Source organism: Canis lupus, chromosome 18 (assembly GCF_011100685.1).
Source record: "Canis lupus familiaris isolate Mischka breed German Shepherd chromosome 18, alternate assembly UU_Cfam_GSD_1.0, whole genome shotgun sequence".
NCBI lineage: Eukaryota > Metazoa > Chordata > Mammalia > Carnivora > Canidae > Canis > Canis lupus.
The window spans coordinates 52169360-52183474 of NC_049239.1; the positions used below are offsets into that span (position 1 = coordinate 52169360).

The window sequence follows — 14115 nt, forward strand, 5'->3', positions numbered from 1 at the left end:
ACTTACGGCTCTCTGTCTCCAGACCCTCCCAGTTGTCATCGCCCCAAGAATCAGGTCTCAGCTGAAAGGGAAGTGTGGCTGGAGTGGAGGTGGACTCCCAGCTGAGGTATACCCCAGTCTGTACCCTCAAGTGGATGGGTGCCAAGTACCTGGGTGCCAGCCTCCCGTCGTGCAGACATGGCAGCAAAGGGATCACCTTTGTCACTGGGCTCCGAGCCACCCCAGTTATACTCGCTGGCCAGCCTTGTGCCCTCAGGGGGCGGTTCTGGGGGACTTGGCTCCTGCCAGCCCTGCTCCCATGAGCCCTCGGCTTCCCAGCTGCTCCAGTCTGACTCAGGGGATTTGGGGTCCACATTGCTGGTCTGCAGGTGGAGAGGTAGTGCCTGATGGGATGGGGGGGGAGCTGACCCCCCCCACACAGGAACTCCCCTGCCCCACCCCACTTACCTGCCCACCACGGCTAGCCTGGCCCCCAGTACTCCAGTCTTCCTGCTGGGCCAACACAGATTCGGCCTCCTGCTGCAGTGTGGGAAGGAGAGCATGACTATAGACACTCCAGCCCCCACCCAAAGGGCAAGGAGCCTGCCAGCCTCTTCTCAGCCATGGGCTCTACCCTTTCTTCTTTTGCATTCCATCTCATTTGCTCCTCAAGCCTTGTTTCCCATCTACAGAGTGGATGTGCCATCATTCCTCCGAGGCTGGGGAATGAGATCTAGCAGTTCCACACCCCTCTCCACAGCCCTGGGCCAGAGACTGCTGTCAGCAGTGGAGAGGTCTGCCCCCATTCCCTTCAGGGTAGCTCTACTCCATAGGCCTGGGAATGGCCTCTCCTTACTAACCATTGGAGCTACTGGGGGAAGGATGGGGAGCAGAAGAGGGTGAGAAGACCAATGGGCTGCCCCCAAAACCACCCACCTGGACTTTCATTTCCAGCCCTGCTCCCAGAGGCCCTTGGGTTTAGTGAGTGTCAGCTGCCAGCTCTTATACACCAGGGCCACTCCATGACATCTACTTACCAGGGATGCTGTGCAGAGGAGGCCAGGCATGACTCCAGCCAAGCTCACCTGAGCTCTTTGAAGGCAGCCTATAACCTCTGAGCTAGAGTGGCCTGAGGAGACCCTTTCAGCCTCACTCACCTCCAGGCTGCCCCAATCTTCATCATCCCATCTGTCGGCAGCACTGCTGTCCTCCGCTGTGTCTGTGCTCTCCTCTTGTGTCTCCCAGTGGCCTGAGGTTGTGGACGTGGCAGGGACAAGGGTGGGGGCCAGGGCAGGAAGTCCTGAGGAGCAGAGGATCACTGAGCTCCCATACACTGGAGCCCAGAAAGGTCTCAAAACAGGGAGAGATTGCTGGGGTAGGGGGGAAGGTAGGGAGGAGAAGACCCTGCCCTGTCTCCCACGTCCCCACCACCACCCCCGGGGAAGCCAGACAGTAACAACTCCTCTGAGCCCTCTCAGTCACTGATGCAGCCCTGGGGCACTCACCCTCAGGTGTGGGTCTCTGGGGGATGTTGGGCTCAGCCGGGGCAGCTGTTGGGTGCGCACGGATCAGCTTGGAGGTGAGCGAGGAGACTCCTGTCACAGCCCAGCCTGCCCAGCTGGCTGCGGCTCCTCCCATTCCTGGGCTGGAGGCCGCATGGACATCCTTTTCTAGACAATGACGAGAGAGAGAAACAGGTATAGTCACCCCAGGGCCTCATGGGGAAGATGACAGGAAGGCAATAACTGACACGGAGCAACTTGTAGTGGCCCTCTCTTCTCCAGACCTGTGCACCCGCACCCCATCTGTGAGATGGGAGTGGGGTGGGTGAGGAGCAATGGTGTCAGGTCTGCTCTCTGGGGTTCTTCCAGCTTTTAGATACTCCAGGGAGGTGGAAGGGGGCCATGTCAGGTGATAGTCGAAGATGTGGGAGAAAGAGGGAACATGAGTGTGGGCCACTCACCCACTTCAGCCAGCTGGGTGGGGTCCTCTGACACAGACTCCAGTTTGGACAGGAAGCTTCGAATGGCCTTGAAGGCCTGTGGGGTAGTAAGGGGCAGAGCTGGGGCCTCCAGGGTTCCCGTGAGCCCACCAGGCCAGCTAGAGCCCAGATATCCCCCGAGCCTCAGCTCCAGAGCCCGGGCCCAGCTGTGCCTCACCTGGTCTCGCACGGATTTCTCGGGATCCACGGTCAGGCCACAGAGCACAGGCAGGATCTTGTGGGCACAGTCGTTCATCGAGTAGAGGTTGTGGGTGGCAGCAAAACCCAGGACCCCCGCCACCCGGGAAGGTGCAAAGGGGTCCTTAGTGGCACGGCTGAAGGCGGAGGTGAGGACCCTGTGCCTAGTCTGGGAGGGGCAGGGGAGAGGGCTCCTGAGTGTGGGGTCAGTCCTGGGACCCAGAACTGCCAGACCTGCTGCAGAGCAGAGGCCATCCACAGGCCCCCTGACCCCAAGTCTGAAAAAGATGAGCAAATCACTAACAAAGGAGGAGAATTTTTACTTAAAACTCCAGCTTGGCTTCTCCCAGTTCAGTGGGTTCATGATGCCTCAGGACCATAGGGGCCAGAGCAGCGGCTTCCCTGGAGCCTGTGCCTCTCTCCCCACCTATACCATTGACATCATTCATTCATTCATTCATTCATTCATTCATTCCTGCTGTCTGTGCATTGCAGTCGTCTCCATTTACAAACCCCGGCTGAGGGAATGCACATGGGTCATGGGGCCAGGCAAGCCCAGGTTCAGTTCCCAGATTCACCACCATCTACCCCTCAGACACTGGGGCTGGGAGGATGTCAGCCCCTGCACAAGGAGGCCTAGCCCTAGAGGATGCTGGGTCCTGAGACAGGGACAGAGGTCCCAGGGCACTCACACTGGCATTGAGGTAGGAGCCGATTTTGCCCAGGCAGACGGTAGTGTTGCAGCGAATGGGGCCCTGTTCATCCTTGGCCTGCAGCCGCGCGAAATGCTTCATCAGCTCCACATTGAGGTTGGCCTCGTTCAGCTTTGGGGCCAGAAGCAGCATGGACTGCAGGGTGGGGGAATGTGGAAACTGTGGGCCACAGCCAGCAAGGGTCACATGTAGGAGTGGCCTCCTGGGAGGGTGCGGAGGCCAGTTGGGACACTGGGCTCTGGCAGGACCTGCCAAAGCCCTCCCAAACCTCCCTCCCTCCTGGTCCTGGCCCCTACCCAGAGTGTCAAGGAAGGGGACACTTCTCTGTCCCCTTTACAGCAAAATCTCCAAAGTTTGTTCACATTCTCACCTCCCATCACTCTCCTTCTGCTCTCTCTTGGACGCACTCGATTCAGACTTCCACAGAAACACCCCTGTACCACACTCTACCAAGTGGCTCGAGTAGAGGTCACCAGGAACCTCCATGTTGCTAAATCCAATGACCAGTTCTCCATCCAAACCAAAACCATATCTGATCCCTCAGCAGTTTTGACACCCCCAAGATCTCCTTCCTCCTTGAGACTTCCATCTTCTGGCCCTCCAGGACCCCACCCCCCACTCCTGGTTCTCCTCTGACCCCAATGGCTGCTCCTTCTCAATCTCCTGTGGATGAGACTGTTCAGACCCCCAGATCTGTTCCCCAGGCCTCTTCTCTTCTACCCCTCACGCTACGTGATCTTACCTCCTTTGTGGCTTTAAATGCCTTATTAGCGGACAATACCTAGGTGAGCACCTCCGGCCTAGGCTTCTTCCTTAAACTTCATACATGTATAACCAGCGGCTGAACAGACACCTGCACCTGCCCAACTTACGTGGCCAAGACCAGACCAACCGCTTCCTGTGAAACTGCTGCTCCCAAACTTCTTGATAAATGGCAATGTAACCTTGCAGCTGCCAAGGCCAGAAACCTCAGAGCCACACTTGGCTCTACTGCCACCCATCAGCATATACTGTCTGCCCCACCTTTGGGATGTGGTCCCTTCCACCTGCTACTACCGTTCCGGATGGGAGCCACTGTTACCTCTCTCCCCATTCCCCTTCAGCTATGCTAAACTTCCTGCTGCTACTTCACTCCAGGCACAGGCTGGCCTCAAGACCTCTGCACATGTTCCTTCTACAGGGAGCACATTTCCTCCCAAGCACCCTGGAGCCTGATCCCTTGCCTCTTTTCCTTAAATAATACCTCCTTAGCAAAGTCTTCCCTGATCGCTGTTTTTAAAACTGCAAACCCTTCTCTTTATACTCTGTGACTTTCTGACATATCCTTTCTTTTCCTTATTTTTTTTTTAATATTTTATTTATTTCTTTGAGAATGCAGGCTTGGGTAAGCAGGGGGAGCAGCAGAGGGAGAGAGAGAGAAGCAGACTCCAGGCTGAGTGCAGAGCCTGATGTGGGGCTTGATCTCAGGACTCTGAGATCATGACCAGAACCAAAATCAAGAGTCAGGCTCAACCTACTGAGCCACCAGGAGCCCCCTAACATACCTTTTCTAATCCAGTTTACTGTCTGGCAAGCCCATTCCCTGTGACCTCAAAAAGCAGCTTCCCAAGACACACTGCATCCCAGCATGGGGCACAGGGCTGGGCATAGTGAGATGCTCAGCCAGGGTCTGCTGTACAGAGGACTACAGGCCATGCCCACCCTGCAACCCCCACCAGCTGCTGAGCTAAGCCCAAAACCTGGACCAACATGCAGGATGGTACCTGCCCCTCCCAACCTGCTCAGACGCCCAGGCGAAAACCAAGGCCTCTGTGTCCTCATGTGAGCCCCATTCAAGACCTGGAAAACCAGGGCTTAGCTACCTTGACTGTCTGCTCTCGGATGGCAGGGTTGGTGTCCAGGAAGCCATGTACAACGTGGGGGAAGATCTGTGTGTTGACTGTTGGCTCATCAAGGTACTGGATAAACTGTTCCATCTGTGGTCCAGTAGGAGTGAGAACACAGTCAGCCCTTCCTACCTGACCATGGCTACCGGCCCGTTTCATGGCTCAGTTATTCCCTCTACGCAGCCAGTGGCTAAACAAGTGAGTCTCCTAAACCCTCCAACTGGCATCTGGCCCTTCTCTGGCCTTGGACCTCGTGGAGTGATGAGGAGAGCCCAGGAGGGTACTGGGAAGAACCAAGGACTAGGAGCTGGAAGGTCTGGCCTCTGGGCCTGCACCACACCCCTTCTTAGAGCCTCCACTGTATTTTCTATAAAAGGGGTTATAACCCCGACCCAGAAAGTGGCAAGGGGAGAGCTAGCATGTTTGGCAGTTAGACAGAGAATGATACCTGGGAACCTCTAGGACTTCCTGGCTTATCAGATGCCTCCACCCCCGATCCCATAGATTTGTCTGATACTTCCAACTGACCTAGAGTTGGCAGGAGAGACACTATACTATCCCTACTCTAAATGGCTAAAGTGACCAAGCCAAGAGATTGGATGGCAGGGGTAGGGCCTGCAGTTTGGGCAGGCTGTGCCTTCCCAAAGCTGCCAATGAGCCCTGTGATTGTCTCCATTTCCTAAGAGCCTAGCCTTACCAGTATCTCACCTGTGTGTACTTAGGGAAAGGTTTCTGGGGTGCTAGGGTGGGGGCTTTGGCTACCTGATGGGTGCTGGAGGTGAGGCAGGGGTCTCCCCAGCAGCCAAGGTGGGGTCTGGGTTGGGTAGAAGGGGACAGGGTCTAACTATAGTCCCTACCTGCTGTAGGAGGCGGATGCGCATGGCCCGGTCAGTGGATGAGAACATCTTGACCACAACAGGGATGATCTTCTGCTGATACTCCTCAGCGTTGAGAAACTTGCCCACCTTCAGGAAAGAGCAGGAAGAGGGAGCTCAGCTACTTCCATAGAAGTGGGATGACTTTACTAGGCTCACTTACTTTCCTGGAACTCCCTGCTGATTTCCCAGGGTGGGAATGGGGTGATGGTAGAAGGAGTCAGGCACTTTCCAGCAGCTCCTCTGCCCATACTCCATCTCAGGCAGCCCTGCCCTTAACCTTTCTGGGTCAAGGCAGCCTCCCAAGAGGTTGATGAAAGCTCTGTGCTCCTCCCTATAATCAGGCACCAATATACCACATGCACACAGAATTCTAAAAATAATTCCTTTTTTTAAAAATCTGTTATTTTGTTTTTAATTATCCTAAGCCTTATCACATAATTTATAAATTTGTGCTGATGATATATCACCTCTATTTTAACCCTTCTAATGACTTGGCAAAAGCACCATTACCAATCATACATATATGGTAATTCTACAGTAGTGTCTTTGAATGGCTGTTTAAAAAATAATCCTGAGGGATCCCTGGGTGGCGCAGCGGTTTGGCGCCTGCCTTTGGCCCAGGGCGCGATCCTGGAGACCCGGGATCGAATCCCACATCGGGCTCCCTGCATGGAGCCTGCTTCTCCCTCTGCCTATGTCTCTGCCTCTCAATCTCTCTCTGTGTGACTATCATGAATAAATAAATAAAATCTTTAAAAAAAAAAAAAAAAAATAATCCTGAATTATAACTTAGTCTTGGGGATCCCTGGGTGGCGCAGCAGTTTAGCGCCTGCCTTTGGCCCAGGGCGCGATCCTGGAGGCCCAGGATCGAATCCCACGTCGGGCTCCCAGTGCATGGAGCCTGCTTCTCCCTCTGCCTGTGTCTCTGCCTCTCTCTCTCTCTCTCCCTCTTTCTCTCTCTCTCTGTGACTATCATAAATAAATAAATAAAAAATAACTTAGTCTTGATTTAGTAAAGAATTCACAAGCCAAGTCTGCTGCTTTATCTTGTCACACCGAATTTTAAAAGCAACTGACCGTACAGATCATCTGTAAAATGTGAGACGTGTTAAATATTCTTCATTTAATATTACCACATAAACCACACTAACATGCCTTTCATTAAGCAAAAGGCAACATTTAGATGCAGAGAATTTTAATTAAATTGGCATGGTTAAGACCAAAAAGATAAAGTGGACACTGCCAGCTTATCTTCAGTCCTTGCCTCTAACAGGCAAAGCAAAACAACTTGAAACACAGCCGAGTCTTGCTGTTCTGAGACAGTGAAGGGATTTCCTCAGCATTTAAATACATTAATATAACCAGTTATATAAGTTTAAATATAAAACCACTCTCCTATAAGTTTAGAGATGGCATTTACCATCACTGTGAAAAGCTGAACATCAATAATCAATTCCAATCATACTTTTAGAAGGGGGAAACAGTGACAGCACTTGCTGAACCATAATTACTATCAAGTTCAAAAAGCTGATTATATTCATTTAACCACAAGCCAGCCTTATTTAAACCAGGACTGTCCAAAAGAAATATTCTATCAGCCATTCATGATCTGAATTCTGGTCTTTGAGACCCATTTGAATATGGTACACTTAAATATCAAGTTCAGTCTTTCCTCCGTCTTCTTAATGTCAGCAAAGATCATTTTTATTCCAGGAATGTGCTTCTTGGGATTCTGCAAACACTCCATCAGTGTCTCCTCTCCCCAGGTGGTACCTTCATTCTGGTGGGCATCCTTGTAAGAAAATCCAGGGGCTTGACCTGTCTTTCACCCAGATAAACCACAGAGATCTGGCCCAGTCCTGCGCTTGCCTCCCTTTCCTATGGTATAGCACTGGGCACACCTCTGAACCAAAATCTTCTTGCCCTTCTCACCATCACCCATTTTTTTTTAAGATTTTATTTATTTATTCATGAGAGACACAGAGAGAAAGAGGCAGAGACATATGCAGAGGGAGAAGCAGGCTCCATGCAGGGACCCCGATGTGGGACTCGATCCCAGGTCTCCAGGATCACACCCTGAGCTGAAGGCGGTGCTAAACCGCTGCGCCACCGGGCTGTCCCCATCACCCTTTTTTAAATTGTTCTTTTGTCCCCCGGGAAATGAAGGTGCCCGCTGGCAAGCTGGATGTCCCTCTAACTCTAATTCTGTAATTTCTGGAGATTCCCAGCCATACAGGATTTGCTTGCTGTCTTTCCCCCCTCAGGGGAAAGGGTTCTCCCAGGCTAGATAGAGTAGGGAATGGCAGGTGTCCAAGTAAGAGTGGGCTGGGGTCTGAAGAAGGTGGGGAGGATCAAACCCCTAGAAGTCAAATGAACAGAGGGCCAAGTGGTCAGGAGAGAGGACGGAAAGTGGGGTTGGAAACTAGAGTGCACAAGTCAGAACAAGGGCGTTGTCTTGGGGAAATGGAGGAAGGTCTAGAGGCTCTGAAGTAAGGGGTTTTCGAAAAAAGAATTTTAGAGGCATAAGGTTTCACCTCCTCAAGGACAAGAAGTCCCCACAGCCTCCCTGAGATCAAGTGGCCCTGGGTAGCTGAACCAATGAGATATCAGCAGTAGCTCCTCAAGTGCATGCGTGTGTCTCTGTGTGTGTGAGCGTGGTCTGCCCCCTGTGTATATGTGTATCTGTCGTGCATGTGTGTGTGAGTGTGGGTCTGCCGTGTGTGTGTGAGTGTACACCTGCAGTGTGTAACCAGGCTGTCCCTCCCCAGAGCCTTCTCTTTTGCAATGGACACCCACCCAGCCCCCGCCCACCTTGAAGAGCGGTGTGAGGACCACGGCTCCCGCATTGCCAAACTCGAAGGCGGTCAGCAGCTGGGGCAGTACCCTGTGCCGGCAGAAATCCTCAGGGAAAGAGTCTAGGCTCTTGCTCAGCTCTTGGAAGAACTTTTGCTTCTCAGCCGGCTCTTTGATCTGGGGGAACAAGGACAGAACACAGGTAGGAGTTCAGCGTCATCAGGCCATTCCTCAGCTATGGGCAAGGACAGAGGGTCACCAGCCCCCACTCCGAAAAAGAACTTAAGCTTATGAGCTGAACTGGTCCGGGCTCAAATCCTTGGGCAAGTTCCTCCATCTGTGAAATGGGTTAATAACAATACAACCTCACAGAACTGTTGTGCACAGGAAAGCTGCCAGCACAGTGCCTGACACAGCATGGGTGCCTGGTCAGTGATCGTCACTCCCATCACTGCGCGTGACCTGTTGCTGGGAAGCCAGCCGCCTGGGGCATAGGCCCTTTGTCAACATGGCCTCTTCTCCTCCCAATAACCCAAGGTGTGGGTACCATGAACCCCAGCACAAGGATGAGGAAACTAAGGCTCAGAGGGGAGAGGGCTTAGTCCCCCCATCCCCATGGCTCCAGCTGGGTTGGTGTTTGTGGCAAACTGAGGGGAAAGCAGGGATTAGGTGCAGTTGACCTCCAAACCTGGTCTTCCCACTGAACCCAAACAGGCCAGGCTGTCACCTCAATGATCCCCCAACCTCCTTCTGAGGCCGTGATCCCCACAACTCACATTTCCTGAGGATAGACTACAGGCCAGTCAGAGTGATATACTAAAACTTTTACGCAGGTTAAATAATCTCGTCACAACTTGATCTAGGTGCCAACATAGTCCACGTTTAATCCACCAAGAAAGCTGAGGCACAGAGAGGACAAGGAATCTGTCCAAAGTCACATAGCTAGGAAACAGTCAGGGAAGAGTGTGACTTGGTGGTCTGGTGCCTCCACTGTGCTGCACCTTGTGAAGAAACACTCATCCCCTCATGTACAGGCAAGGAGGCTGAGTCTCAATGTCACTAGCCAAGAGTGACAGAGCAGGGATTATAACCTAGTTCTGCATGCTTCCAAAGTTCCTGAACTCACAATCATACCTTCATTCCCCCAAGCCACCGCCTGGTGCAGAAGAGCTGACCTCTGGCTGGGGAGGAAGAGGACCTGGTTGGCACCTGAGCAGCCCAGTCGAGGGTGGGAGGGAGGCTTCGTGCTCTGACAGCAGGGCTCGTGGGGCGCCAAAGCCCAGAGGAAGACCCAACCACACTCAGGGTTGCCTAGCTAAGACCCCTCCCCTGGTCTGCCCTGTGACAGGAAGAGGGGCCCCCTGGCACTGCCCTCCCACATTCTCCTCAGGACTGGCAGACACAGCCCGTTTCCTATGGAGCACATTTTTTAAGAAGGGCAGCCTGGCAGAGTCAGCCATGTGAGCATTCCATGTAACAAAGATCCTGCCATCCCCACACTGCCCAGGAGGCACGGGGCTCGGCGTCTCTGGTGCCTCTGAGCCAAGATGCAGCTCAGGTTCCCCCCCGCTCCATCATGGTCTGTGCAGGGGGCTGTCACTCTTTTCCCGCTCCAGACTCTCTGTCACCTTTCTGTGTGCCCCACACATGGCCAGGTCAGAACGGGTATCTGGGGCTGAGCCTTCCTCCTTCATTCCCTACAACCACCTACCGGCCAGCAGAGACTACTATTATCCCCATTATACAGACCGGGAAACTGAAGTCTAAGGAGATTAAGCCAAAGATTCCTTCCTCACATCTTTCCATGTGCTATTCCCCCTGCCTGGAATATTCATTCCCAGTTATCATCCCTATGGCTCCCACCTTCCCACTCTTCAGGTCTCAGCTCAAATGTCAGCCCTGAGAGAGCCCTTCCCTGGGCGCCCTGACCCACTATTTTCCTTCCTGGTACTTACCCCTGTCCTGGGGAGTTCAAATTCCCTTATTTATGTATTTTCTGTCCCTCTCCACCAGCTAGAATCCCCGAGAGGGGGTACCTGGCCCATTTACTCCCTGCTTGATCCTTGAGGGCAGGGATCTGGGTCTGACTCCATCCCCACCCCACCACCCCCTGCCACAGCACATCGCAGCACTGGGCACAGCATATATCAGAGCCAGGGCCACTATGCACAAGTGGTTACTGGAGTGCCAGGGGAGTCCCTAAGTACCTACTATGTGCCAAACACTATGCTGTGCACTTCAGACTCACTGAATCTTCACCGAGCTCCTCTGAAGTAGTAGGTACGATTATTAGTAACAAGTGTCAGACAAGTCACACAGTAAGAGTCAGAACCAGGGTCTAGACCCAGAAAGCCTGGCTCCATAATCCATGGTTGCCTCCCAGGGTCTAGTCATGGGGGAGCCCACAAAGTGGGTAGGGAGGATGGAGTGAAGAACCCAGGACCAAAGCCCAGGATCGGCTGGAGGGCTCACCTGAATCTCTTCCAAAAAGAGGTTGGTCTCCACAAAGCGGTTGTTCATGAAGCCGCCGGGTGCCCGGCAGTTCTGCAGGAAGCGGGCTGGGTTGGGACGCACCTTGGGGTTGGCTCCAACTAGTTCACAGTAATGGGGCACCAGCGATTTGGGGATCTGTGGGAGAAGGGTCAGTGGCAGGGCAGGGCTGGTTGGCTGGCAGAAAGGGGCTGGGGTTGGGTCAGACACTCACCTTCCCAGGGTTGCGCAGGGCAGCCGCCCGAGGTAGGGGCCCATTGAAGACTTCCCAGATGAGGCAGCCCAAGCGCCACATGTCAGCTGACCTGAGGCAGGGATCAGAGCTGCTCCAGGCCCTGCCACCTGCTAGTACAGGCCTCCAACCTGCCTCAGGCACCAGACACTAACTATATGGCAAACCCTGAACTACGTCCCTCAGCTGATCCTCTCATCGGCCCTGAGAAGCAGGGTTCATTAGTCCCATTTGACAGATAAAGAAAGTGAAGCTCAGAGAAGGAAGGACATCCACCCCACATCACACATCTTTCAAACTCAGAACCACCAAAACACACCCAAAGCCTGTGTTTATCCTGCCCTACCTCTTGGAGGACCCTGGTTCCCTCCCCAGCTGGGCAGCAGGGGACAGGGGAGTGCCAACTAGTTGAGGGGTCCTGAGACTACAGGAGCTTCCAGAATAGGGTGGGCTGGGGCATGCTGCCCCCAGTCACCCACCATTTCTCTCTAACTGCTCTGCCACTGCCATCAGCCAACTCCGGGGGGTCATACTGCTCAAGTTCGGGGACCCCCTTCCGGGGGGGTCCCCCACCATTGCCCTGGGCCGAATACATGTAGTCCAGACCCCCCAGCTTCCACTCGCCGGCACGGTCCACGAACACGGCAGCCATGCAGATGTTGTTGTGGATGAGGCTGCAGTCATTTACCAGGAAGCTGAGGGCTTTCTGGGGGCAGAAGGAGCCATCACACTCCAGCAACTGAAGTCCCCCACCCTGCTCTCATCACCACTGCCCCCCACCTCACCACAATCTGGTGTAGGCCCCAGGAGAGCTCCAGCTCCTTCAAGCCACCAGCCTCCGCTCGCTCCTTGAGGTACATTCCCAGTGGGGTCACTGCCTCTGTCACTACATGGAGGCATTTGTCCGTCTGAAAAAGGAGACATGGTGTAAGAGGAAGGGAAGATGAGGGGCATGGGGAGACAGGTGGAGAAGGGGATCAAATTTGCGGGTGCTGAGGCAGGAGGGTGGAAGCGGGAAGGCATGACAGGGAGACTGGAAGAAAGCGAGGGGGCAAAGACGGGGCAGCGCCCTGGGCGGGTACCTCCAGCCCATCGATGTAGGCCAGAATGTTGGGGTGCCGGAGAGTTTTGAGGCGCTTGAAGGCAGCCTTGGCCACCTGGGTCTGCTCATCGGCCCCGGGCTTCACGTCATACACGAAGATGGACACCGGGCTGCCTGTGGCCTGAGGGAGGAGGGCAGAGGAACCTGAGGGATGTGGGCCGGGCCCAGGCGACCACGCCAGCTCCGAGATGGTGCCCAGAGCTGCCAAGCGCGGGGGGAAAGGGCCGCCGCCAGTCTCTCCCCAGGTCAGCCCTCGGGGCCTGAGTCGCGCCACGTGACCCCGGTTCCGTCCGCCTGCCGTCCCTCGGTCCTCCGCCCGCCACGTCGTCACTGACCGTCCGCCTCCCGCGGCCCGTTGCCCCGGAGGCTCCGCAGCCACGTCAGGCGGGGCGCGACGCGGCGGGGCCGGCGGCGCTGACTAGGCGAGGCCGAGGTCGGCCACGGCCTGCAGAGCGGGGCGGTGCTCACCTTCTTGCGGCCGCGGTGCAGGACCCAGGGCCCCGGCGGGCCGCCCTCTGGGGGGTCCGGGCTGAGCTCGAACGGGAAGTCCCGGACCGGGTCCCGGGCAAAGAACCACATTGTCTCCGCCGCCGCCGCAGGCTGGGGCGCCTGTGCTCCGGGTCCTCAGGCCGCCGAGCCGGGGGCGGGGCGAGGGCGGGGCGGGGGCGGGGCCGGGCGGGGGCGGGGCGGGCGGCGCGTTGACCAACTGCAGGCGGCGCGGCGGGGCCTTGCCGGCCAGGTGCCGCCGGTTACCAGGTGCGTAGCTCTAGCGGGCCACCCCAAATCTCTGAGCCTCTATGTCCTTGTATCTAAAATATAGGTGTGGTAGAGTCCACCTCCCCTCACTACCATGGGGATGAGAACTCGAGAAGGGACAGGGGATGGAGAAACCGAGGCGTGGAGGGAGCAGAGATACAGAGACAGATGGAAGAGGAAGTCATAGGCGGACGCGAAGGGGTGAAGTGAGAAGTGGGGTAGACAGAGAACTGGGGAGGACGACTGTCCCCAAGCCAGATGTTCTCTCCCACCAGCCAGTGGGCGGCTCCGGGATCCAGTGAGGCATCGGTATTGGTGGAATGACTGATCAGGGAAGAAGCCCAAAGAGACAGAGGCCCTGAGAAGCAGGGCCAAGGGATGGCAGAGTGAAGCAAAGGCCTAGGGGAGGTCCAGAAACCCTGTGGCAGGGAGGGAAGAAGCAGTAACTCTGGAAAAGAGAAAAGTGGAGGGGGAACGGCCCAGAAAGTCCAGAAGATGCCAGAGGGCCAGGAGGGGCCCCTGCTCTCCTGGGCGCAGCAGACCTGGCTGTCTGGTTTACAAGGCCAGCATCTTTTCCAGGCCCCACACTGCCTGTGCAGGCAGGCATATCCTGTGGCAAAATGGTGTTAGCAGCTCAAATGCCTGGACACTGGGCAGGCAAAGACCCCCCCCTTCAGGGGGGGATCTCAGGGGACCCAGGGTTGGGGATGGTCCTGCAGCCACACCCTACAGGGCATGGGTGAGATCCTAGAACTGATTATGAAATGTTAGTTGGGAGGCCCTCCAGAACAGATTCAAGAGCAAGGATGTCAAAGTCAGGAGAGATGGGTTCAAATTCCTTGCCTAGTGGCTCAGTCGGTTAAGCGTCTGCCCCTGGCTCAGGTCATGATCCCAGAGTCCTGGGATTGAGTGCCACATTGGGATCCCTGCTCAGCAGGGAGTCTGCTTCTCCCTCTGCTTCTCACCCCACTCGTGCTTTCTCTCTCACTCTCAAATAAATAAATAAGTAAAATCTTAAACAAACTCCTGCTCAGCTCCTCTCACTGGCTCCTCTCACCTTATCCTCTGAAAGCCTTGGCTCCCTCGTCTAATAAATCGGAATAAACA

General features: G+C 55.1%; 1 protein-coding gene across 6 annotated transcripts in view; it reads right to left on the reverse strand.

Annotated features, from left to right (window-relative positions):
- Positions 1 to 12897, reverse strand: part of SCYL1 (SCY1 like pseudokinase 1) — a 13316-nt gene extending 419 nt beyond the window's left edge. The window contains exons 1-17 of one of the 6 annotated variants that reach the window (XM_038563948.1): positions 12721 to 12897; positions 12233 to 12373; positions 11936 to 12058; positions 11630 to 11856; positions 11133 to 11223; positions 10901 to 11056; positions 8447 to 8605; positions 5615 to 5722; positions 4734 to 4847; positions 2851 to 3006; positions 2139 to 2327; positions 1943 to 2018; positions 1485 to 1649; positions 1137 to 1279; positions 448 to 516; positions 150 to 362; positions 7 to 61 (exon numbers count right to left, since the gene is read on the reverse strand). In XM_038563948.1, coding sequence (XP_038419876.1) covers positions 7 to 61; positions 150 to 362; positions 448 to 516; positions 1137 to 1279; positions 1485 to 1649; positions 1943 to 2018; positions 2139 to 2327; positions 2851 to 3006; positions 4734 to 4847; positions 5615 to 5722; positions 8447 to 8605; positions 10901 to 11056; positions 11133 to 11223; positions 11630 to 11856; positions 11936 to 12058; positions 12233 to 12373; positions 12721 to 12831 — 2296 coding nt within the window. In that variant the 5' untranslated portion in view covers positions 12832 to 12897. Of the gene's footprint in view, positions 1 to 6; positions 62 to 149; positions 384 to 447; positions 520 to 1136; positions 1280 to 1484; positions 1650 to 1942; positions 2019 to 2138; positions 2328 to 2850; positions 3007 to 4733; positions 4848 to 5614; positions 5723 to 8446; positions 8606 to 10900; positions 11057 to 11132; positions 11224 to 11629; positions 11857 to 11935; positions 12059 to 12232; positions 12374 to 12720 lie in introns of all 6 variants that reach the window. The other 5 variants (XM_038563946.1, XM_038563947.1, XM_038563945.1 and 2 more) reach the window with 5 other exon arrangements.
- Positions 12898 to 14115: the final 1218 nt, after the last annotated feature.